The sequence below is a fragment of the Colias eurytheme genome, chromosome 22 (genome assembly GCF_061535395.1).
Source record: "Colias eurytheme isolate Ceu_HAF_F1 chromosome 22, ilColEury1 Martin Lab GWU primary, whole genome shotgun sequence".
Classification (NCBI taxonomy): Eukaryota; Metazoa; Arthropoda; class Insecta; order Lepidoptera; family Pieridae; genus Colias; species Colias eurytheme.
Window position 1 is genome coordinate 137,492 of NC_143001.1, and position 27,521 is coordinate 165,012.

At 33.6% G+C, this 27,521-nt stretch overlaps 1 protein-coding gene across 1 annotated transcript in view; it reads right to left on the minus strand.

The window, feature by feature from the left end:
• The window catches only part of LOC149898448 (retinal homeobox protein Rx2-like), a 39,290-nt gene that overhangs the window by 677 nt on the left and 11,092 nt on the right, over nucleotides 1-27,521 (minus strand). Inside the window, exons 2-3 of the mRNA XM_090115124.1 lie at nucleotides 21,823-22,052; nucleotides 37-196 (exon numbers count right to left, since the gene is read on the minus strand). Of these exons, the coding sequence (XP_089971250.1) occupies nucleotides 37-196; nucleotides 21,823-22,052 (390 nt within the window). The remainder of the gene's footprint in view (nucleotides 1-36; nucleotides 197-21,822; nucleotides 22,053-27,521) is intronic.

The window sequence follows — 27,521 nt, forward strand, 5'->3', positions numbered from 1 at the left end:
AATCGATATAATTTCCACTCTACATGTTATACATACCGGGTAAAGCAGTAAGCAGCGGTGGAGCGAGCCAGGGGTCGACCGGCAGGCCGAGAGCAGACAGCCGCGGCGGGGCACAGCCGTACTCCGAGAGGCCCAGGCGAGCTGCTTCCATCTTCTCCTGGCGTCTCCACTTGGCGCGACGGTTTTGGAACCAGACCTGGAATTCAAGTGGTGGGATTAGAATTATAATCAGTAATAAAAATCTATATCTACTGCAATTAAAGAAGACTGCATAGGATTAATCATTTTATCATTTTATGTAATGAAACATATAATAGTGAGGTTATATTTGTCTATGATACCTATAACTAATTAGATATCCAAATTACTTAATTTGATAGACACAAGAGTAGTTTGAAAATCAGGAGAGCTCTATATGGATGAAATAATCTAAATACAAACGCCGTCGCATGTAACAGCTAGCAGTTATTCTAAACAATATCCCATTACACCCGAACAAAGAACCGAAACATTCAAACTGTCGTCATAAACAGTAAAACTTTACAAACTTCCAAAAATAAAAACGATATAACTCGACAGATTAATGAAGTGACTCGCAGCAGGTCGACGATAATTGATGCGCCATCTATTAGCCTATTACTATCAAAGTTTACCCTCAGCCATAAAACCGGCGGTTGAACCGATAAATCAGCGAACAAACACGTCAAACAGTTTGAGACTAGACACAACAAAACTTGGAATACGGTGAACGCGAACTCAATCATTTAAATGTGCTGTTATAGTGTACTTTACCCTATAACTATGGGGTGTTGCAATTTGATCTTTACACGTATTTGTTACGGTTTAAATTCGGTTGGATGGTTATGCGGTGTCAAATTCTAGTGTCAAATGATATATTCATGGGGTGAAGGTAAAAATTCATAGTTTGCGTGACTCGTGCGGAGTCGGTTACATGCGGGTCGCGAGGTTTCGTCAAACATATTAGCGCTCACGTCGTATTGACGATAGGTAGGTACATCGTATCATGCAGATTGTTGTTTACTGTTATGATAATATATTGAGATACTTATTGCTTTTCGTATAATGTTAAATTTTCGTGGAAATAAAGAATGGAACAGCAAACACAATTTGCTTTCATTATAATGCTATTGGCTAGTGAGCCAATAGCATTATAATGAAATTTGCTTTATTTAAAGTTGCTTTGTAAATAATTCGTGAATTTCAGTTTGAAGAAGATGTTAAAATGCAGCGTAATATATCGTATAATTAATTTTTCAATTGTACTCAATGTTTAGGAAGAAATGTTAGATCTGTAATTTAGTTTTTTCACGGATGACTTTATCTCTGAATTATAATACCTACGTGAAATTACACGCGAAACTAAACTTAAAGGGTAAAATAGAGGTATTCAAAATTACTAGATATTTTATAAAAGCTTCTTCTTCTTATCCATATAATGTAATATGGTTTAATATGAATTTAGTGAGTGTGGCGAGACACCAGCCGACGTCCCGACCCGACACCGTCGCTACTCGTAACACATGACGCTTTCTGATTTCTGCCATTTTATGTGTTGTTTTATAGCGAGACTATTATTTATCACATAGTGCTAAGGGATTAAGAATTAATGTATGAAACCCGATTATAAAGTAATTGTGAAAGTAAAGCCAGAGGCTTTACGCCCCTGTAAGCTTTTAGAGTAGGGTAAAAGTGGGATAGATGCCCCACTTTTTGAAATAGCCTCATAATTTTAAAAACATGAATCTTATACGAACACTTTGTATGAATATAGCTAGGTTAATTATCTGTTTTGAATTACTATATATATTTTTTATCCTATCATTTATAGATAATGTGTAATAAATATTTTTTTAGAACACCTTTTTTGAGGATAGATGCCTACCTAGTTGGATAGTTGCCCCACCATGAAAATACTAAGGAGGATAGATGCCTGCAGAGTGGGATAGATGCCTTACATACTCTATAAACGCGAAATCTAATAAAATTTATATGATAAACCAGCAAATGTCATGTTCACATAGTTGTTCTGTTGTCCAAGAATATACTTGCGCTCGCCCTCCTTCATTTCGTTTGTATTTTCGTGGTGTGGTTCTCCTACAATCAGTATAAGGGCAGATCATTAATAAGTAAGTAAACATAACAAAAAAAGCAAATTAAACGAGTAAAATCGGTTAACATAGAGAAAACCTCTGACGCAATCAGGTAAAAATATAAACAGTACCTGTGATTATCGATAATAACATGTACATATGTATTGAGGGATAGATGCCCTTAGAGGCCCCTAAGGGCATCTATCCCTCGAAAAAAAAGGGGCAACTATACTCTTTGATAAGGATAGCTGCCCCAGTATTTTTTTTTATTAAATAAAAACAAAAGAGCCACTATTTTTACTTAGATTTGTACTTACTGAACCAGTGTATAGACATAATAAGAAATATAGTGAAATTTATTAATACTTATAAAGTTATGCAAAGGCAAATATCAACCTTTTTAAATTTTAACGTGTTCGTGAAGTTCGCCGCCGATATTATAACACGCACTAGCGAAACACGTCTTCACCAAACAACAGCTCATGCGTACACGAGGTTCGGGGTGATATGAGCTCCTATTTAAATCATTAATTCGTAGTCAGGACTCTGGGAAGTGAGGTTTTTGGAAAATGGGGCATCTATCCTAGTGCGGCATCTATCCCACTTTTACCCTAGGTATATATACCTAGATAATTTGTAAAAAAAATGTGTAATTATGAACGAAGATGACTGTTTTGATGGATTGTAAGATTTTAAACATTAGCTATCAAATACAGTATGGTATGTACCTAAGTCACTAGTTCACTACCTATTGTGCCTACATTATTTTTCATGTTTACAAGTACATAGATTAATAGCGAGATTAATAGCTGTGCCGCGCGGTTTCACCCGCGTGGCTCCGCTCCTGTTGGTCTTAGCGTGATAATATATAGCCTATATATTACTCGTGGTCCGTGGATAATGTAGCTTTCAAATGGTGAAAGAATTTTTAAAATCGGTCCAGTAGTTTATGAGCCTATTCATTACAATCAATCAAACAAACAAACAAACAAAGTTTTCCTCTTTATAATATTAGTGTAGATATAACCGTTATTCCGTAACTATTTACAGATAAGTAAAACATAACCTAATATAACTATAAAAGTGCTCAAATAATAAACTTTAATGCTATCTTTAATCTAACCTAAAACGCAATTACCAAAATAATTAAGCTACATAACCTACATACTTCGGAGCAATTAAAATTTACACAACAGTAAAATAAAATCACGCACAAATTGAATGCTTGTTTTCGTGCTCAGGCGATCTGTTCGGAAATCTAATTATAACTGAACAAACGTCAACAAATAAGCCTGTTTTGGTAATTAATAATAATAAAATGTTGGTAACTGCGCGTATAGTCGTAGCTGTAATAAGCGGCCGCGGCACGCGATTCTTTAGGCCCTTTATACGGGAAATGTAGCGAAGAAACAAACGATTTATAGTACAATTAGTTCGGACAAAATCTGCCCTTGAAGTTGTATGATAACCTTCCTAAAATATAAATAAACATGAAACCAAATCAATGAACATTTCCAAACAATTGCAATCAAGCCCGCGGAGCTGCGGGGTTCCGGACTCTAGTTACATTCTTATTACGCATTGATTGAATAAAAACGTCACAATAAAAGCAAAATACTCAACCCGCCCGCGCCAACTGTCACAGATAAAAAACAACAATGGCGGCGGGATATGACATCTGTCAGATTTCAATTTGCGCCGCGCCGTGATTGGTCGAAGCGTCGTGTTCCTACGTATTTGTTATAGGATTGAACATAATTGAGTTATTCTCTTCTGGCGAAGTCTTTTAGCGCTAATTGTGTAACAAATTGACTTCGCTTTTAACATGTGTTGTTGTAAACGCGTTGACGCTGATTGCAAGCGGGGTAATTGCTTTTGAGGTTAGATTGTGAGCAAATTATATTTGTGATGCTGTTGTTATATTATTATCTCGTACAACATTTGAATTCATTTTTTATGAAAAGTTTGCGTTCATAACTATTTTATTTATTTCAGATAGAGCTAACTCTATCTCAAGTAGGTACCTACGACGTAGTAAGGAAAAACAAGACGATTGTCTTCGTGCCTTTTTTCTTGAACTTTCACTGAAATTTCAAGAACGTTCAAACGAGGACTTATAAATTAACAAAGTTGGTTAAACAAAATAAAACTCAAAAGGCTCAATGCATCAAATAAACACGACGTAATACAAAAATCTATACCTAATCGATGTAAATATATTTAAATAATGCGCCTACCTACCAAACACCGTTCTGTAGGTATACGTCTATCAAACCAAAAGTCCGTCCAGACAAATTGAATCGTGTGAAACGGTCCCAAATGACTGGGTAAGTGCTATCTGGTGACAACAAGTCGTTAGCTCTACATGTCAGTTTGTTTGTCGACGTTTAGAACACACGAAACTCACGGTCCCTTAAGAATAGTTTACAATTGAACGTCACGAATACAACCTAGTTAAAAGCATATAATTTAAATTAATATTAAATGTAGGCTTTTAAAAATATGATTGAGTTAATAGTTATTAATCCAAATTTTAAATTTACTGGGACAAGTTTTATTCAAATCTATACAGACGTTTTCAGATTATTGAGAGACAGACATACAAATACATATTCTTAGGATACGGAAATGTAAAGTGGAAGCGTCTCACGGCAGGAAGTATGATTTCCGCTCAAATCATTTCGAGACATCCTTAGATATTGGATATAATGCACATACGTCACTTAGAATATTTGTTACTTAGATACGCTGATGCCTTTTGTTATTTAACATTAAATTTTTGGTAAATTAAATATGAATAAGGTATGTAATTGTTTCTGCATAATTTTGTCAAGACGCTGTGGTTAGCAAAAAATGTTGTGTGGTTTTAGGTGGTTTTATGAAACCACGGTAAAAGTGAAACTGTTCGAACGGTTCCGAACACTGCTTTATACCTACTCGGCAGCCGACCGTCACGCGACATGCGCTACACAGACCAAAAAGTTTGAGACGATGTAATAAAAGTTTCACTTTAAAAAAAAATTATACACCGCGATAGTTTTTTAAATACCTACTTACCTACTCAATTTTCAAAATTATATCCAACCGCATTTCCTCTCTTTAATAGCTCAGGATGAGCTAAACACAACTTTAGCTTGGCGTAATAGCAATAAGTAACATCGAAAAGAACAATTTACCCACTTGTGTATATTTCTATTGACGATATTGTCACAGTATTACAATATTATTTCCTAATACATATTGTGTTATGAACAGGAGAAAGTGGTTGCATATTATTTACTTTACAATGTAAGAATGATTCAAGAACTGATGATCAAATGTTAAATTCTTTCGAATTTAACATTTGTTGCTCTACTGTGTGTGTAGGTATCTGTGCCTAGGTATAACTAAAAAAATCTAAACTGACAAAACTACCCGGATACAGCCGAGCTAGTAAGAAAATAAAAAATCCTATACATAAGGCGGTTACACATGTACAAAAAGAGTTTACAATAAAACTATAGTCTGGCTTGACCGCTGTCACGTATCTTTTTGTGTCACGTGACATGTCTGACGGGACACGGACGGGACAATAAAACTTCGATATAGTATGGGGTTTAAATGGTAGAGTTATTGGTAATATTCAGTTCTTTATTTTTTCATTTTGTAAGAATTTATTGTGCTTATTTTGGAAGGCTTGCAAATTATTAAACTATATTGTTTGTTTTGTCTTCTGAATCATGATGTTTTGTAAACACCTGCAATAAATATGCCTCTATAGGCAGTAAGGAAATTAATAATTATTAATTAATCAAATCAATATAATAGGTAATCTTAATATTTCAGAACGAATAGACAGACAGACACAATAACAAAATAAATCTGTACTGATTTTGATGACTGATAAGCTAATTACGTCCGATAAATATAAGATTTTAGAACAATAGTAGCTGCTAGATTATAAACTATCCTATTATAGCGTCTATAAACTATAGTTATACAAAAGATGTGTTGTGGGCGTCCGTACCTAATCACATTACGGCGACCAATAGCCAGCCGCTAGCCATAAAGTCTATAGTTTATTCTATGATATACTTAGTCTATGATCTAAAGTACCTATATACGTTGTTTACAGTTTACTATGTTATTAGTGCACTAGATAGCTTTTATTGTAATTTGTAACTAGATTTTAAATACTACGCGTGGTGTTGAAAATAAAGTTTTTGTTATACCTGCTGATGTAATTTTATTTATTTTACTTATTTTGAAACAGTTGCACCTGGGATGCCACCAGGCATTAATGTTTTATATTTATATACTAACTTACATAATTTAATAATTTATTAACCAGCTTAAACTTTTATTAATTTCCAATTACCTTCAGCCAATCAAAATCAGTAATTTCAACCAAAATCTTTCAGTTATCAATACAAAAAGTGACGCACAAAGTTACGTAACAAAGTAACAAGATGAGAGCCGAAACGTGTAAAGTATTCGAGCACGCCAATGACGCCAGTCAGCCATCGATCCACAATACCTTTATTTACAAATCCCCTCCCCTTTACAAACAACTTCTTTTAAGAAAACGCGCGAGACAACACCACTCTACCCATACGAGCGAGCGAGATACACGATCATCGCCATCTTAGATGCAGCTTTGGACCAAAAGTTAGCCAACTCGTTAAACACAAAAGAACCTATATAAAGGGAAAGGTTACTTAAATTTGGACTGTATTCTTTGCAAGTTAGGGTCGTGTTTGTATTGAGTGAAAGCTAATTTGCTCGTTTCTTAAGGGGAGGGCACAATGATCTGGTTCTGATGGGGTTTGTTACGTCTGCTCCTGATGTTACCTTTAATAATGACTTGCGATTGTATTTGATGTGCCTATTAATTTTGACGAAGCGAAAAAATAATAATAGGTCCCATTGTATAAACAAACAAACATCTTACTTTTATGTTTGTTACTGCTTTGCCTAAGCAAAATAATATTTAAAACATGATTGCTACATTGCAACTGTTAATTTTTAAAATAAGGCAGCTTTCTCGACATATTATACATTTTAATTTTTTAGTATTCCAAAAATCTGTTTACTTAATTATTTTTTTGTCTGCAATATTATAGAATTGAACGACGAACGGGCGAATATTTAAAATTAAAAATTCTGCATTAATTATAACAATAATATAATCTACAATTATACCGATAAACATAAACTCGGGTGAAGCCGGGACACACGTCTATTCTACGCAAGGATTAAACTACGTAACATAAGATTTAAAAGTTTCAAACTGTATCACATAAAATCATGTAAATAAATTTTAAACCATACATTTATTAGCCAAAAGAACTCGGGAAGCGCAATTAGTCGGCAATAAACTGGCGACCTCATCAAAAGCACAAAAACATCAATCAAACTGAATTAATCTGCAACTAAATTAACTCTCGCAAACATAGCGTCCCCTTAACGACCACTCGCAAACAATAATTGACTTTATTACTACGAGATAACGCTTAATTTTATATAAACTACACTCGACGATCTATAGAATACTGTTATTGCGATTGTTAATGAAAAATCTAAACTGTAGCGCCTTGGAATAAGATTCAAAATTGATTGTAATGTTACGCTCATCTCTTGATTTCAATTTATCTTCAAACCGTTTAATGATAATGCGGCCCGAAAGGTTGTAAGCGCCATAGATTGTTAACTAAATTGAAATCGTAACACAATGAGATAGAGTTCTTATTCGATTACAGTTAACTCTTGATAGATTTTTACGGCGAACGTTTTCAGTTCTTATTTCGTTCAATTAAGTTCCTAATGGTGATATCCTCGTTTTGTGGGCAAGTTAATGTGGATTCTATTTCGTATACTTAAGGTTTAATTTGCTTAGTTACATTTGATTCATTAAAAGGATATTTAAAAGCTATTAGGCGTGAAGTGTGGATAAATAATCCTTTGAAAAATTGGTTTTTGGTTTTTGGTTATATTGTGTGTCAAGTGCGAAATAAACCATATTTGCATGAAGTGTTGAGTTATTGTAAATAATTATTATTAAACACTTTTTGTTTATTAATAATTTAAATTTTAAATGCTTTGACGATTTTTATAGTATTTAACTATTTAATATCCCACTTTACCTTATAGACAGAATAGGTCCGTACGTAACTAACTACCTAGGTAGGTAAAGCGAAAATCCAACAATACATATTGACGTGACAACGTCTTATAATTCGATAGAGCCGGCTGCACGCACGAAAAAACATGACTCATGCGGCGTTACCTCACTCTGAGGCGTTCCATGTAAGGCTTGGAGTGCAAGCGAGATCGCGGAACGAGCGACATACTAGAAGCACAATCGGACGTTGTCACGTTCAACTATCGTCAGTAAACCGACTTTACAGACAACCAATTTTTTTTTTCATTACGCCTAAAAAAATTCTATTCACAATAGAATTTTCACACCTTCCAAAATATACAGAGAAAGGTGGAGTTCATAAAAGTGCTTAATAGAGTTGAGTCGCTTGTGTCAGTAATTAGTTTAGGGGACAGCTTGCGAGTTGAAGGGTTCCGTAGATATTTCAGGGCTGAACATTTCGTATGGGATTCATTATATTATTTACAGTAAATTCTGATAACGAAGTAAGTATCTGCTTACATTATATTTTAAGAATGTGGAAATCTAATATGAAAGATGATCACAAATATGAAATAAGCAAATATCTAAAAAATAAAAATATTATCTTTGAACCGTTTAAATAACCCTTAATTGAAGCAGAGCTAGGAAATTTTAAATTAGGCTCAACATTACCTAACAGTATCATCTATTCCCTAGATATAGGAAAACACATAAAAAATAAAATCTTCTTTTTAATATCATCAAAAAATAGACAAAAATACACATGGAACCCACACAATTCAGCACAATACGAGCTAACGAACGCGCTGTTTGTTCTAACTTTTTCCAATCAATTCCTTTTGTTTACTTTTCCCTTTAATTACTGTTTTACATTGTTTTTCTTTTTGTGTCAAACTTTATAAATTGCTTTATTACGTACTTAAGTGAAACTTTGTCGATTAAACCATTGATAACGTTTATTTTTTAAATTGTTCCTTTTCCAACATTCTCTTGTAGGAGATTTTGTATTTGATATTGATTTGATTTTAATCATTAAGATTAAGATTATTTTTACTACTACAGAAATCAATGACCAGCATTTTCCACTGACTTCTACATAGTTAAAGTTCCTTTGAACATTACTATTTACTATGTATTTTCAACTTTTTACTCTACTCTTTACAATTAACATAAATTTACTAAGTGGGTAATGGTTACAAAATATTTTACTCTTCATTAGGCTGTGTATGAATCTAGATCTACAAATCGTATACTAACTACAAAGTAACAAAATTCACATCCTAAATCAAATCAATCTCCCCCAAATTAAAAACTCCTTAACCCCGTGAACTTGCACAAAATTAATATACTCGGTCATGTTAGAGCCAAGAGGCAAGAGGCGCGTGTAAACAGGCATTTGGGGCAAATAAGGCGCGCGCACACGAGCGACTGGCGGGCAAATAGCGCGATATTAAGTGCGCGCAAACAGTGTGCTCACGACCTTATAGACGTTAAATATAAGGACTTTTATATTGTAATGCACTTGGGGTGGGTTGAATCTTAGATTGTTCAATTCTTAATATATTGTGAAGCTGAAGAGTGTTTGTTTGGTTGAATGCTTTTATCTCAGGAACTAGGAACTTGTCCGATTTGAAAAAATCGTTTTAGATAGCACATTTACCGTGGAAGGCTATAGATTGTATATCATTACGTTACCGTAGTAAGTACTAGCATAGCAATGCGGGTAAAATCATGGCTTTAGAGTCTCGGAACACCTCACTTATCACTTATTCCTATTTCCTACCAACTTCGGTATATTTAGGTACACTTCCTAAATAATAAAGTAATGATTATCTATTAATAAATAAAAAAATAAATAAATTCTTTATTTAGGACTAACAAGGATCCATTACATTAATAAATTGCACTAGAATTTACAGATTCAATCGAATTAATTCACTAGATATTATCAAGACAGTTCTGTGATCAAGACCACATCTCAGAGTTTTATATCCGCATTTTCTTAATTACCACCTACAAGCTTTTCACACACAACCACTATTATTATGATTAACCACAAAAACGACTCAATTACCAACATAACATTGGTTACGACGTATACCTACTCTGCCCGCTCCCGAACAAAACGCACAATAACTAATACTAAATAGTCACCACGCACAATGCCTGCCACGTGGTGCTTTGTGATCTGTGATGGCTAATCAGATATCATTACAATGTGGGAATATATTTTGTTTGCTATTAGCTTTGTATTGTATTGTTGCTAATATGAATTTACATTTTAATATAGATAGAGCTTTTGAAAGAAACTCGCTTGTATTGGGTTACGCGATAGGAGCAATGCGGTTTATAGATTTATATATCCTATATTTTCACCCAATCAGAGTATGAATAAGTAGTAGTATTTAACTGAAAAAGCATTAAATTTACATTTCCAAACATATAGATGCACCTTTTCCTGATTTATGATATGATTTTGATTATGGTATACTAAGATAATTGTATGTAGTTCGATTTACATCATCTACATCTAAATGAACAGCAGTAATGTTCATAGACGCATAGTTTGACATTTGACAGCTGACTGCTACGCAATAAAACTGTACTTACGCATAATTTATTACACTTCAAAGCGTCTTGTTTCAATTCAGTAATCTCAAACAAGTTTCCTTATTTACACAGTGCAAATCAACATGGCAAATCGCGACAGTCGTGTCATGTGTCGTGTCGTGCCCGTGTCGGGCACGTTTCGATCACGTGCCGGTCACGTGCCGGCCTCTAATTGGCCGCAGCGTCACAAACAGTATCGAATTTCACAGTTAAGTATAGTAATGAGTGAGGTCGGACGTTTAACTGCTACTTAACTTGCACATATTGCATTGTGAATGTGGGGTCACTGTTTTAAAAGCTGTAATAAGTCCCATGGGACGGGGGAAAGTAGTAATTTTATTTCGGTAACTATGTTTGATACAGTGGTGGAGAGTTGAAATCTAGAAATCAACGGTAGGATAACTTGGAGATTGTACCTTAGTCATAAAAGTATATAATAGGCTACATGTGTCAAATTACATACAATTTGTTCGGAAGACATCTAGGACCCATAAAAATTTGTTAACTTTTTGCTCGAATTTAATATTGTACCTAATCTGTACTACTTTAGAGCTCCGTTAATCACACACTTTAAATAATAAATAAGTAAATTAAAGTATGTAGCCAACATCTAAAACATGACAATAATCGCAAGTGTACAGCGATTATTGTCAAAGTGTTCTTGTACACTTGTATAAACAGGGAAGCTTTCTTATTAAATTAACAGCAATAAAACGTGTTAAAAACCCGTTTTAAAATATTAATCTCCACTTGTAACAACTACACAAACAATTAAAACATAAAGCACACACACAGCTTTAAAATTAATTAAATCAAAACTCCATTTCAACTGTGAGCTTTTCGTAAGCTTTGACGCCTCGGCCTTCGAACAAGATTGAACTATTATGAACTGTATTGTTAAGGAATAAGGTCGATTATTCTGTGTCCTGTTTGTATATAACCGAGCTTAATTACTTTTAATTAAGTTGGTTTGAGAGGATTTTATTTGTATAATTTAAACCTGCGGCTTTGCTTATCAATTTATTATTTGCTCTTTATGTTGTGTATTTATTTTAATTGACTGTGTATACCTATAGTAATTATACATAAACTGCTCTAGGTTATGGTACATTTTCGATTCCTTCAAATGAATAGGTATGTTTATGAAATAAAAAAGGACGTCAGTCTTCATAAAAATATTATATCTTTATAAATAAACTGAAATATTAAGGAAAAGGAAAAACTCTATTATTAAAGACCTTAAACAAGACGTCGTAATTAATTGTAAGGGAAAAAAAATAAATAAACAAATTGATGAATAATTCTCGGGGCTAATTGCAGACGCCGACAAATTAATTAATTATATCATTAGGCCGCGGACGCACTGAGCGTCTTTGATATTAGATAAAGGTCAGTTCATATTGGCTAATTATAAAAAATCTATGGATGAATATATAATGATGTAGGTAAATATGTACATACATTTTATAAAGCAGATCAGAACAACTAATAAAATACCTACAGGCACAAGTACAATGTGTACATCGTACCCTAAGTTCTTATACCACTCTAGCCAAGTGTTTTTTGTACTTAGTACAGCAAAGCTTTGTAGAGCAAAGATACTACGTAGTACTATATTTGCTATACAAATCTGGACCTGCAGTTTTTCCAGATATTTATTATTGAATCACACCAAATTAATGAACAATGTAAAACCAGAAATATTTAGTAAGCACAAGAAATATTTTTGCCAACGGAGGCTTTTTGAAACTTTTAGCAGGAATTATCAGAATTTTCGTCATTTAGCATTGATCAGTGGATTACGGATTCCTAAAAATAAGCAGATGATGCAAAGGAAACCGCCCTTTGATGAAATCGAAACTTTAGCATTATACTCCGTGATATTGCCTACTTTGAAGAGCCGGCTCACTGGCCATCTCAAATATCACCAGACTACATCAAAACACATCAACCTTAATAACCTGAGTTAGAGTTCACTTTAGTTTACTGGCGGGTCTTCTTACACTGGTCGTCATGAATAGGTATTTTGAGACGGCTGATTTGTGCACGCAACTTGCTAAAAACTATTAACTCTTATTATAATGACGATATGGTTCAAATCAATTTGTTGAACTGCAAATAGAATTTGGTTCGAACTTTTTTGAAATAACGACTTCGAAATTTAAATTTTCGATTATAAACCTTATAAATAGGGGATGAGATTATAATGTTGTGTGTAATTTGTAAGCGCCGACACTCAACACTGAGATTTGAATTGAATTGAATTGTCAAATTGGTCGGATAATCTGCTTGTTGGGTTGCATTGTCGCTGTTGGCGCTAAATACAGGGTATTAAGAAAGTTTATACTTCAGTAACAATAGACTGCACTTAGACACGGTAAGTTTTTGTGTTCATTGATACATTTGAATGGTTTTGCCGGCTTCGATTGTGTTTGCAGTGCTCTATGGTGACGGAAATGTGAATGAAGACGAAATAGGACTTACAATTGAAATTTATTCATCTGTGTTTTCAGCTTTTTAGAACTAAGGAGATACTAGGTAATTAGGAACTACATTTAAATCTATCGATAGCCTATCAATTTCTCTATGAAAGTACCATTTGACTCATCAAATCTACTACTTCAATGGTAACAACATAATATGTAGGTACATATTTAGTAATCTGTGCTGCTTCTTCCTTTGCACAAAATATTATAGCTAGCTCGCTTTTATTTTCACAATAACTAATTTAATTAACATTGATTTCTGCTCTACCTATTCCTAACTGTGTGAGTATTTTTATTTATTGAATTAAGTCATCAATTAATTATATTCATCCATTTTTTGCCTGTCGCGGAAGACTGCTTAATCCATTGAATTGACGCAACATACCTACACGATAAAACAAATAGCAAAAATATTAGCAAATACACGCGTAATTGCAGAGCGGCGTTCTCAAGTTCTCACAAAACTAACTGAAGGAAATATCAAGTTTAAGAGTTCCGCCGTAACCTATACCGACATGATACGTTCGGAACCCGCCATTAATTCACTAATTCATTCATAAATTATCTTAAAAAACAGACCAGTATAACATGATCCCTACCTAACTTCCTACGTTCGTCGATCAAAACTACTCAGGGCTCATCTTACGCTGGTCGCTAATTGAATTACCCTTATTAAGCCATTTCCTGTTTTTTAAAGGGTTTTTTAACAGGAAGGAGCCGTCAAATTTTAATCAAATTATGGCACAAAGCAAGTTATGATTAGTTTCGCTGTATTGTGCGTATTGATTCGATAATAATGGATAATTCTTGTACAGAGGCAGAGGGTACAATATTTTGTGAATAGGTTTTATAGGGCGTAACAGAAACGTGTGATTATAATTATTAATACGTTCTTTTATTTCAAAAGTTTATTGAGTTGGAAAAGAAAAGTTATTGAAGTAGGTACTACAAACTGTGTTAAAAAAATAACGGTATCTAGAAAACCAAAATAAAAGTCAGTATAATAATTAGGTAAATCATATTCTATAATATAACATAATAAATAATAATATATTCGAAAAATATAACACAATATTGTAAATAACCCGCTGTCATCACCCTAAACAATTCGCCACAAATGACGACATTCAGCAAATTAGCCGCCATTACCTACAGGCCGTCATAATCTCCTGATCCTGAAGCGAAGGCGAAAAATAGCGACACGGGAACCACGAGGCCGTGAAAAAAGCGGTTTATAGTATAAAAACTTCATTATATTATGAGACATTATAATAGTAGGTATATGTAATCTTTGATTTTTGAAGCCTAGGAATCGTTACCTAAATTCTATAAGTACTAAATCAAAATGAGCAAGAATTGTCCACCTCTTATTATCTACCAAATCAACTCAAATTATACGTATACATGCTTAAAATTTTGCTTGCCGCAAATATTATTTCTGTGTAATTTGTTGTTGTTGTCAACACTTTTCGTTTAGCTTTTATCAACCACTAGCTTTCCGCACGCGGCTTTGCCCGCGTTTTCAAAGTAAAACTGCATAGTTTCCGTTTCTATAGGATTTCCGGGATAAAAAGTAGCGTATATCTTGTTCTGGGCCATCAGCTACCAAAATACCAAATTTCATTGTGATCGGTTGAGTCGTTTTTACGTGACATAATAACAAACATCCATCCTCACAAACTTACGCATTTATAATATTAGCAGGATTCTCTGAACTCATACACAATCCATATCCTTCACACGATTAAATAACCGCTTCAGCTCATATTTAACATCCCTCGCGATTTCCATAACCTCCCGCTATCAGGCCCACGTCATTTCCCCATATCTAGCACGCTGTGTCTCCCACGGGGATCTGACTCCGCGATTACAGCTTGCTTCGGTTATTGAGTTTCAACACTTCCCAGTGTATAAGGAATGTCTTTTGGCCGGTAATTCTATTGGTTTGTTTACAGGAATATAGAATTTGTGGTGTGGTTTTTGCAGTTAAATTAGATCGGAATTATATTTGAGTTTTGCGTCGCTTTTCATTTAGAAGCGTTTCTCAATCGCCAAAATACAAATTAAATAATAATTTTGGTTCGTATAGCAGTTTCTACTTTCTAAGATTACAAAATAATGGCTAATATTTAATATCTAACTCAAACGATTTTGCACTCAGACGAATTCTGTAGAATGTTTTTCTGCAGATAGTTAACTATAATACATGACCGAAATAAATGGTGACATCTCCTATCTGTGTACTGAGATAAGAGAGTAAAGCCGCGCGCAATCGCTATTCTATATTTATCTCATAGAGTCAGAAAGCGTACACAACCGGACTTATAATTGCAGAAAAAAAAGCTTTTACATTTCTTGTCCCAAGTTAGAGAACCAAATATGTACCTATTGCTAAAAGGAATGTCTTATATCGTAATATACTCGCAAGATATATTTTAGACGATGTATATGTTTACATAACTATAAATACACCTCAATAAACAAAAGACATGATTACAAAATTACATCTTACGACCACGTAAATAGAGATTATTTTTCATTGAATATAATATAATTGCAAATTGTGCAGTCTGAGTTGGGAAGCAGTTGGTAATTGGTTTAACGAAAGCTGCAGTAACTAAGTTACAGCCAACTAGCGATCAGAAACGAGGTGTTAATGTGGACTTTACACTATATTATTTAACTTACTAGACTATTCGTAGTGCATGTATATGCTCCTTTACATCTTTATATAAAGTTGGTTGCAATGAGAATAATTAACAAACAAAACGGCGTTTAGAAGGCTCTCCTTCTAAATTAATTTGAAGTATTTAATTAGTAACAGTTACTACTAAATTATAAATACCACTATAGTTTCCTAAATATAGTTACCTACCACGTCTGAAAGATTTACCGGCTTTAATCGCTTCACTTTCTTGGTAATCGAGATATTAGGCACCTTCTAGAATTGCTTATGAATTGTCCAACCTTCATGCATACTTTTAAGAGCAGCAAATTAACTTGAAATCAAAGCCTCGTTTAATTTAAGTGAACGTACATAATATAATAATTCACTTGCAATACACGATGATTGTTTTCGAATTAATATTATTAATATATCCGTTCCTCAACGAGGTAACCGCGCAAGTTATTATATTACCTCCCCCCTTCCCCTCCCCCCCTCCCCTCCACCTCCCGGTTAATCAACTATTATAACTTCGTTTGTCTGTCGCTTTACTATGTCCAGTAAGATAGTATAATATTGGCATAGATTGAAATTATTGTTTTTGTCTACTAGATCATAGTAACTAATATTTTAGTTTCTACTAGGTGTACCTACTCTTTTTGTTATTTACGAACATGGATTTATTTATTTTACTTCTACTTTTCTCATAAAACGGAAAACTATCACTGTTAACAGACAGGAATCTGAACACATTTAGTTACAAATATCTGTTAACATTATTTTGCGGTGGTAAAAGCAAGTAGTTATATAAATATCTACCAATCACGTTCCTTACACAATCAACCATTTATACATACAACTACTAAATACCTACCCATCTCCCGGATGGGCGGATAATAATGAATAAATCTCGTTTAAAATTCGTTAGTCTTATATCTGAACGTATAATACTCGCGTAATATCAAACACAAGCAAATCCATTTTATGCATAATTAAATAAATTTTATCTTTACATAATTGATCAATTTCTATACCCATCCAAATTATCTCCAGGGCATTTATCCGCTTACCCCGCTTGGCTCGTTTGCCGCCAGTTTCACGCACTCTAATGCGTGACGGTATTTATTACCGTCAAAGGTCGTGGGGTTCGATTATGGTTATCATAATTTTATTGAAGGGGAGCTTTTTGTTTGCTCTAATTTTCTCTTTTATTGCCGGAAAATATACGTACGTTTGAGTTGGCAAGAATATAAGATACTTTATTTTTATCTTAACTCAAATTAACTAGCGGTCCGCCCCGGCTTCGCCCGTGGTACATATTTCGCAATAAAAGGTAGCCTATGTTCTTTCTCAGGGTCTAAAGATTATCTGTGCCAAATTTCATCAAAATCGGTCCAGTAGTTTATGCGTGAAAACCATACATATAATACATACCTTTCCTCTTTATAATATTAGTATAATTTATGTAAAATTTTCAATTTTAATAAAGATATACTATAGGAAATATTCAATATAGATTAACAAAAATTGTTTTAAACTAAAGGCTTTAAAAAAGCATGGCTTATTTCTATGAATTAATACAACAAAATACAAATAAGTCGTTAAAAAGATTCCAAGAGTATTTCAATACATCATATACATTGTGATAAACATAATAATCTCCAAGTGTCAAACGATTCGCAATAACCCCTGTAATTACGACAAAAACTTAGGTACACCAATTTGTAACGGATATCAAAAGAAAGCCGTTTACTAAACAAACACAAATACCCTCAAGTTTTAATATTAGATGTTTGGTACATATGGAAAAATAAACCATATTTCGTAAGCACTAAAACGTAAATTCCCTTTTAGATGTCATTTTTACTGTTGCCAAATTGTTTTTTGCCAGGCTGTTTTGAACTTCAACTTAACAATTAGCAAAGTTCGATTCCCAATATAACACCACCGTGATAAACTTTTTTATCACTGTGACATTTAATTTATAGCCTTAATGCACCGTAATAAGGTTTATATTCTACGATTAACGAACCACATATCACTCGTCACACACTTAAATCAATCGAAATTCGAAAGTTGTTCGAAAGTTAAATTACAATGAACCTTTCTGCTAATAAATAAAGTCTATATTCGAGTAACGTATAAACGTTTTGTTTTACCTCATCACCAAGATATGCCAACCGACTTTCAATCTTATATGAATGTGATAGAGTCTTATTTTGCAGAGTTGTACCTCGAGGAGCGTTTAGTACGCGTCGTTTATTAGCACATTAGAGCAAGTGAACCGCGCCAGTGAAGCGACAAGCAATTGAGTGAACAGATGGACGATTTGAGAGCCATTTATTCTGAATGGTTTTATAGGCTTTTGTTGTTTTAGTACATATTGATTGCTAGCTAAACACCCTTTATTACGCCTGCATATACCTGCATATACTAGTGCGCATATTTCGTATGTATTTTTGTATTTTATACATGTGTAGGTCGTTTTATTTTATGTAAGAATTGTATGAATGTATAATTATGATGATAATAAGGAGAAGGTTATTATAAGGCTGTCTTATTTAAGTTTTGTTATTGGATTGTTTGTCAAATAATCAACGCATCAAAACTGTTGCTTTTACATACATTTAATTACGATGATAATATCTGTAGACTTATTACTCTACACTAATTTCCCACTGAGTAATTTAAAAGTAAATAAAAAAAATAGCGGGAAGACTTATAAAAACATTGTATCAAACACAAAAACACAATGCCCTATTTTGTAGTGGCTTCAACAATGCAGATAATAATCAGCTGTTATCTGATTCGCTAATTTCACTGTACGAGTGTACGGGAGCAGTCAATCGGAATCAGTGCCATTAAACTATTGTTAATTGAAGTATTTTAACAGATCTCATATTGGGTTTAAGTGCCGGTCCCCTATTCTCATTGACGTGGGGACATAGAGAAGTAATGGGTACTTAAATACGTGTTAAACGTTTAAGACAGTCATAAATTGAATTAAATAACTATTTATTGGTGATTTGTTGTTCTTTAAGTCAGATATAAAACAAAAAGATCGAATAATAAAACCCACTTTTTATCATAATTTTTAGCAGAAGTTTCACAAAAAAATAAACACAAGTTGTAAAAAAAATGAACATTAATTCGGTACAATGAATAATTTTCTTACTATCAAAGGTGAAAGGGCATATATAATTTGCTTTTACCAAAATTATTTCCAATAACAGATTCGTCTGGTGTCTTATTTTCATTAAATTTACGTTCAAAGTTAGAAAAGCCCTCAAATAAACATCGCAACCGTCCTTTAGCGAAGTTCGGACACAAAGTAATGAAAAAGTTAATGAGAAGTGGCGAAATGGCCGCTAATTCTGGGGCAGTTAATTGCCTTACAGACAGGTTAAAGGGTAAGGGATATTGAGGCATTTTACTTATAAATTAGTTACTAATAGTGAATCTTGAGTGCAGCCTCATAGGTTATCTAGATGTGAAAACAGGACGGCAATCAAATTATCCGTGAAGTAAGAAACACTGGAAGAAGAATAAAAATAAAAATACGAGATTGGAGAGAAGAGTTCAAACGAAATAAAGAAAATCGAGACAGAGTCGATAGGGATCAAGACATTTTTTAACATGATCGCAAAGTAAAATAATTTGGAAAATCCAAAAGTGCACGCCTCATAATTTTTTTTAATAAATATTTATTAATTATTATTTTTGTTTATTTAATAACAATTAAACCACATCGAATCAGACCCTGAAAAATGAAAGGGTTCTATTCCTGAGCATACTCAAGCGTAAGAGAAAAAAAAAGACTCGATTAGTAAAGTATTTCGGTCGCTATCGTGTTAACAAGAAAAAGGATCCGCACATACAGACACACGGACGTCCAAGACAGAACTTTTTTAAACTGTTTTTTAACTAGTTTAAATAACAAAAATGACATCAAAAATATCATGAACGTTAAAAATAGTGTTTTTTCTTAATATGTGTGTGTATGTATTATCTTACAAGTGCAATGTATGATACATAAAGACATTTTAAGTTTGAAAAATCAGATGTTTTGCGCGAAGTGACAGTAGTACCCACCTCAACGCTTCGCTTATGAGGCGTGCAATAGTTAAAATAGAACAGATGTACGACAAGGCGAACATTATGAGAATTTAAAATGTAGCTTTATCTACATCTTAAGTATTTTGGGAAATTGTATATACAAATAAACACCAATTAATAATTATTAATTACTGTACATAAAAGGAATTGCAACAATGACTTAAACCTAGCAAACCTTTATAAAGCAATTAAAGCTTTAACAATTAAAAACCCGTTAGCAAAATAGATTAGGTGTAACAAGGAATGCGTAGCGAACGCTTTCCCATCGAAAACATTTGTACCCCTTTATTAACTGCGTTACAGACAGTGTAGTATTTGTTCAGTGCTAGTTACAGCGGTAAGCGATCAGCTTCGCTTTTGTTATAGCGTTTTTATTGTGCGTTTATTGTGTGGTGATAAATTGGTGCGAGTCACGCGAGGTACGTTAAACGTTTGTTAAAGATTGGCGCTAACGGGGTGTTCAGAAACAAACAATTGTTATGCGGTTCCTTTTTAGAAGAAACAATCTTCATAGATAAAATGAAAATCAATGCAGCTATAACTTTTAGTGCTTTCAGAATAAGTTTCTGTAAACCATTTTCTACAATACACTTTTAAAACACATGTGATTTGAAACACATGATTTACATGCAAAGCCGTTTAGTAAAATAAAGTAACATTTCACAAATAATGCTAATTTGTCCGCTAACACTATTACTGCACACAAATGCCAAATTGATGCCATTTTCAATGTGGCATAAGAAGCAATTAAGGCATGTCCAAGTTGAAAGGATCCCCAAATCGTGTTCCCTGATAACTTTTGTATTATGTGGAAGGTTTTTTCCAACATTGGGGTTCGTTTGACATATGCTCCGGTGGGGAGCTAAACCCCTTGGGTTCATTATATTTGAAGCCAATTTTGTTTGCGAACTTTACTTACTAAAGGGTGCTTTTCGTTTAGTTTCCGATATTGAATTATGGACTGGATTGGATTCGGAATGCGGTTTATTTGCTTAAGTGAAAAATTGGGTTTGTTCGGAAACGTTTGTGAAACTTTAATCGTTCATTATTAGTTGTTAAATGTACGGCTGTTGTAGGATTTACGTCAATCTTATATTTGTTTTTTTTTTTTCGGTAAATATTAAATTCACGATAGGCTGATGTCTACGGGTAATACTTATAATGCGAATGGTATGGAATTCATTATTTGTAAATTGCAATGTTATCAATTAATCAGATACCTATTAAAATTTGAATAGGTACCTACAGACAACTTTTTTTTTATAGTGGAGAATGCATTTAGGCATACCCAGGGCACTTGGGGAAAGAGCCCTGGGTTATGTCGGACTCACCCTGCTGAGTGCAGGGTCCTACCGACTAAACTCCACTGTGTTCCGCCGTGCCGCTTTATTGACGGGGCCGCGGGTATTCGGTAGAACCGCGTCCGCAGACCCGTCAGCGGCAGAATATCTCCAGGCCCAACGCGATTGTAAGGTACAGACAACTAGCTCAACTAGTTACATAATACGCTATATCGCAGTTTAGATATCAAACGAGGCTTATAAATATTGTAGATGATTATCTCGGTAATATTAGTAGCATTCCAACCATTATTGTTCTACTACAGATTACTAAGGTTATACTATTCGTATAGTATCTGTGGTTATACACATATTTAAGTTATATATTATCTGTGAATAAGACATCAATGTTGTTTTAAAAATCGCAACTGACCTGCACCCGAACCTCCGGCAGATTGACCTTCATAGCCAGCTCCTCTCTCGAATACACGTCAGGATAGTGGCTCTTTTCAAACGCTCGCTCTAGTTCATGCAGCTGGTACGTGGTGAAGGTGGTGCGGTTCCGCCGATGCTTCTTCTTGTCTTCTGCAGATGCTGGAGGACCCTCGTCGTCTGACTTGTCCGCAACTTGGTAACCATCGTTGCTGTTGCATGAACCCTCGCCTGGAATGGGTTTGTGAATATGTTAAATTGTAAACGATTTAGTGGTAGGTACCTAATGTTGTAGTGGTAGGTAATTAATGATGATTCAACAGTAATCTAATTGAATGAACAGATCTTTGTGTTTTGAGTTTTATTATCGCGGGATAGACCCGGCGCAATTATTTAGGTATAAATTGTATAATCATTTTAATAGACCTAAAATATTATTACATATATGTATCTACAACAAATATAAATTTATAAATTTATAAAGAATAGAAATTTAAAGTATGAGAAACTCATATATAACATGATACACAAATCTGCAAATTACCACCTTCTAAACGTGCCTTATAAATCATTTTATACACAAACTACTAAATACTGGTACAAGGAAACGCAAGTAGTTATTACAGGCCTACAGCAAACCGCATTAAATCCACATCAGCAATAACAGATAAGTGGTGTGCAAACACATATATCATTGAAGCACCAATCAGGTAAATGGATGTACTTATATGTTTAGGGCCCTGATGTTAAGAGGCCCCAACAGTCAACATACTACATCATCTACATACATATGTATGTTATTTAGACATGTATTGACTTATTAGAGTCTTGTTTATCCATTTATTCATATAATTTTTCAGAGCTTACATGTGTTGAATAACAAAAATTATAAAATACTTTCCGGCTGCAGCTTCGCTTGCGTTGAGTTCATATTCTTCATACACATCTATAGTATTTTCGAGCTTTGTTTTCGTGAATTAAACTAGACTAATTACATGGTTTTCAATGATTTATAAAAATACACTTGAGTTAGAATATCTTTCGTTTTTTAAATTATCAGTTAAAAAATACCTATAGCGGTGCAAGAGTGAAATAGGTAGGTACAGATAAAAGCTGTTGTCGCATTTATAATGAAGCAATAAAGAAGACACCCACTGAAATTAGTGTCTTAATGTTTCTATTTTTCTCCATACGCCTATATAAGTATGTACACGAGAAATTTGAAATACTCAGTTTAAAGATAATGAGGCCCCAAATGATTCGCCAAGTCCGTCCGTACGCTGAATCAAACATAACAATTAGTGTGTTTGTTTATGTTAATGAGTGAGACTGTAATGCAATTATATTCAAATTTGGACACACGGACAGATAGCGTGTATGTTTGTGATTTATATAGCTGCTGATTGCAGTGTGCAGTGGTGTTCGCTTCCGATGTAAAGTGATACGTGATAGTGATAGTTTAAGTTTTAGTGTGAAATATCTTTCAATAAATAAGTCAAATGTCTGTTATAAACATACAGTTAAGAAAAAATATGTATAAGGTACCTAAAAAGGGATAGAAAGACGAAATCAATAGGATGAATCAGCCAGGCACATCATGTTAAAATATAAAGGGATACCCTTTATATAAAAAAAAAAATTGATTCATTGTTTTTAGGATAAATTATTTAGTTTTTACGAGACATTAGAACATTATACTCGAGTAGTCAGATAAGAAAGGAACGGAAAAGTAAAAGTAATTCATAAATAGACAAACAAACATTTGAAACAAGACAATTATTATTAAAAAAACAAAATACCCGACTGCACACTAAAAAAATATTATTATGTCTTTATCCCGTGGGACTTTTAGGATAAAATGTATCCTATGACACTCCCGTAATCAAGACAAATCTAACGATACCTCATACATCAAAACCCATCAAGCCGTTTAGGCTACAGGTGGTCACAAAGGAAAAGACATACATACATACTTACATACACTCGAAAAACATTACCCTCCTTCTTTGGCAGTCGGGTAAAAAGTCTATAGCATAGCGTATTTCTTCTACATACCTATTACCTCGAAATTTGCCATCAAGAGAAACTTTCCGTGTGAAATACAATTACATTGAAGAACACATCTGTTCATTCATACATACACACATACAGATTAAAAATGTTATCACTATGGGAAGTAACATTTCATAAATCACAATCCCTAGGTATAGCTTGCGTGAAGCAGCAGCTTGATCGCCGATAACGCAGTCATTATTGTGTGTTCAAATGGATATTTAACTTCATGTTTGCAATACATTATTGTCTAATAAATTACTGGAAACTGATATTTATTGTAGTTCCTATTTACTTCCGTTTTAGAATATAGAAGAAGGATAAAGTAGGTAATCATATAGCTAGCTAGCTAAGGCTACTAGAATGTTCTTTTAACAAAATAAAAGTCACTTACCTAATTTAAAAGCAGATCATCGAGAGATTTTATGAAATACATTGTGTCAAATTATTTTCTATGCGTATCGTAAAATAAAGTTAAATTACATTGTAACATGAATCTCCTAAAGATGCCAAAATATTTTGTAAAATTCACAATAAACCACGTGCAAACAAAAAATCCACCGAGTGATTTTTTTTTCAAAGTTATATTTGATTTAATTTCATAGAGAATAGACAGATTCTTAATAGCTGAACAAAATCACAGATTAAAAAACCCGTGTAATCTGTGTGTCGCAGGCGTGAGGCGTGTCAAGTGTTACTTCAATAGCGTTTAACTACAGTCAATTAGTCGATGTCGCAATCGCTTATCTGGACTAAATAAGATTGTACAAATATTTTAATTCAATTCCGAGCTATCTCACCCAATGTCACTCGCAACGACGATTAAGAAATCAAACGTACAGAAAACTTGTCAAAGATAGAGCCATCAAAATCCTGCTACCATACAACCGTCTCGCTCTCTCTTAGGCTGAGAGTAAAGCGTGAAAGGGACGGGTGTTTTCAAGCGGTAGAAAACAAATAAAAATATTATGGACGCATTAAGATGTTTTACACTTATCACGATACGATCTTGTCTTTTTTGTAATAATTATTGTTAATCTGGCAACAGCCGCAGCATTATGGGCATAATGGCTTGTTGTTTTTTCATCTGTACCCTAATCACGTGTCAGATTTGCCGTGCTGTGTATTAAGTTCTTCGTATTTAATCATTTTGAGTGCTGTTTAATTTTATTGCCTAATGGTAATAAGTAATAACAATGCAGCGATTCGATCATGCTTTTTACAATCAATCGTAATGATTTTTTATTAATGTAAATTGGCGTTTTGAAATAGTAATTGCGTTTGTGTTTTAGGAGAGGCAACTTTCTAAAATTGATTCGTATTTGCATATTCAGAGATATGTTTCACAATATTGATTTCGCTTGTCGAAATACCTAGTAGGTACTAGCTAGCTTTAAATAAAGTAAACCTACATGTATAAGTAGGAATTCAACGAAAGGTATATAAATAAATAAAGCCCGTATTTTCATGGGCAGATACATTGCACATTTGTTAAACACATCATTTTTTTCACAGGCACATTTACTTTTCATTAGACTACTGGGCCATAGAGAAATTATTATTATTACCACCATTAGGTAAATATTTACAGTCTCTAATAGTAATCAAACTCAGGCTCTTTCGGTCGTATTCACGTCGTATTGCTTTTAGTGATAACCTCTTTACGATTTATCAGATGCATGTCTAAATAAGATGTTTTATTATTTCCAGAAACTATCCAAGTGCCTATTTGTCTAATAGCTATTGCAATAAGTACTCTGCACTACCCTATTCACCACAAAGAAAGAAATTAATAATCGCATTCAACGCTATAGCAAAGCAAACATTTGCACAACCGAGGGTAACCAATCAAAATCGATTCGAATCGAATAATCGGACAATAATCGAGAGGTTGATTAGTAAGGGGGGAGTCGATGCGGTGACAATCGATTTGCAATCGCTATTACGTCGCTATTCGATTACTGGCTGACCGCCGCCTGCCGTTTCCTAATGGACAGATAGATAAACGATTCACTATATTTGCTTTGTATTCGATTATTGGACGAGTATGAGGGAATTTCAATTATTGTGAAATTAATGGATGGTATTTTGTATATATTTGAGTAATTAAGATTTGTGGGCATATGCTCTGTCTAAACGCTAGGCTCACTTTGGATCATTGCGAGTTGCGACACTCTCGTAGTAGTAGTAGGAACGTAGAAGTAGGTAAACTAATTTGTGTTATTAGAATTTTAATTCATGTATCTTACTTACGAATTAAGCTATAGCAAAGTCGACCCATTAAATTGAAATCTTAACGAGCAAAGCATGTAAAGTGAACAATACGTCATAACGGTAAGAAGGCTAAATAGCAAAGTACTAATTAATACACATTTTATTATATCGCTCCCATAATTAACGAATTACTTGAACACGCGATGTTTAATAATCGTGTTACAGTCGTTTGGTTTGTATGTTTGTTGTTTACTCTTTAATACTTGAAGAGTTTGTGGTATGAAATTTTAATGTCAAAGTAAAAGCATTTTATGAATATTAAAACTAAAACATTTTCTGCTCTGGTCTGGGTATACCTAGTTACATATCTAGACATAAAATTTAAATTTTACTTATATTTAGCGACACATCAAACTTCTGTGTAGGTATCTAAGTATCTGTATTTCTATGAAAACATGGCAATTTCGTCAAATAAATAAAAGTATGTTTTCGATAGCTCACATTATTGGGCAAATTTACTTTGGAGGGAGTAGGTATAGCACGCAAAAATCAATTTAAGGCGGTCAGAGTCGCAGGAGATGACTTATAGTAAAATATAAAATATTTCCTCCTTTTGACTCCTTATATTTTTTCAGCTTCTCATTGAAAACTTTTAAATCTATCTAGATTGATAATAAATATCCAAAACTTTACATAGAGACAATTTAAATAAGCAGATGCGACAGATGCGAAAGTATTTTTTTCCATTTTGCCTAAAAATATTCTAATCTATTACCTATAGATTTAACTTTGACAGCCAAACAAAAATTGATAAAAATAACTTGCCTCTGCATATATTGTATCTGAACAGTAATGCAATATAAAAAATGTAACGTTTTTTATTAAAAATTTAAATGTACCGAATGGCTGAAACCATCTCAAATTAGTTTATTATTATTATTGTATAATACCTAGGTACTTAAATCATGTTGTACTCACTACATAGGTACCTCAGTAAATAGAAAACATTTTCTATTGTCAGTCGGTCTGTCTTTATGCACCCTTAGATTTTTAAAACTACGCAACGGATTTTGATGCGTTTTAAAATAGATAGAGATTCGAGGGGAAGAGATAAAAGATGCAGTTAATATATAATATGTTATGTGATTCTTCAGTATATTTCCAGTCACATCTAGATAGATAATAAAGATAGATATATACCAAGTATATACTCATTTATTAAGTAAATAAAACAAGAACCAACCTATCAAATGAACGCGCAAAAATACATAGCTACGGATAGTTAAAAACTTTCTGCAATTAACATTTTAAAAGCATACATCAATTATCAATTAGCAAACATTAAACGTGCATATTTAAACGTTCAAGTTATTAATTATTTTCAGTGTTTTCAATATAAACAATTATCGACCGGACGCGTCCGTCAACCGATCT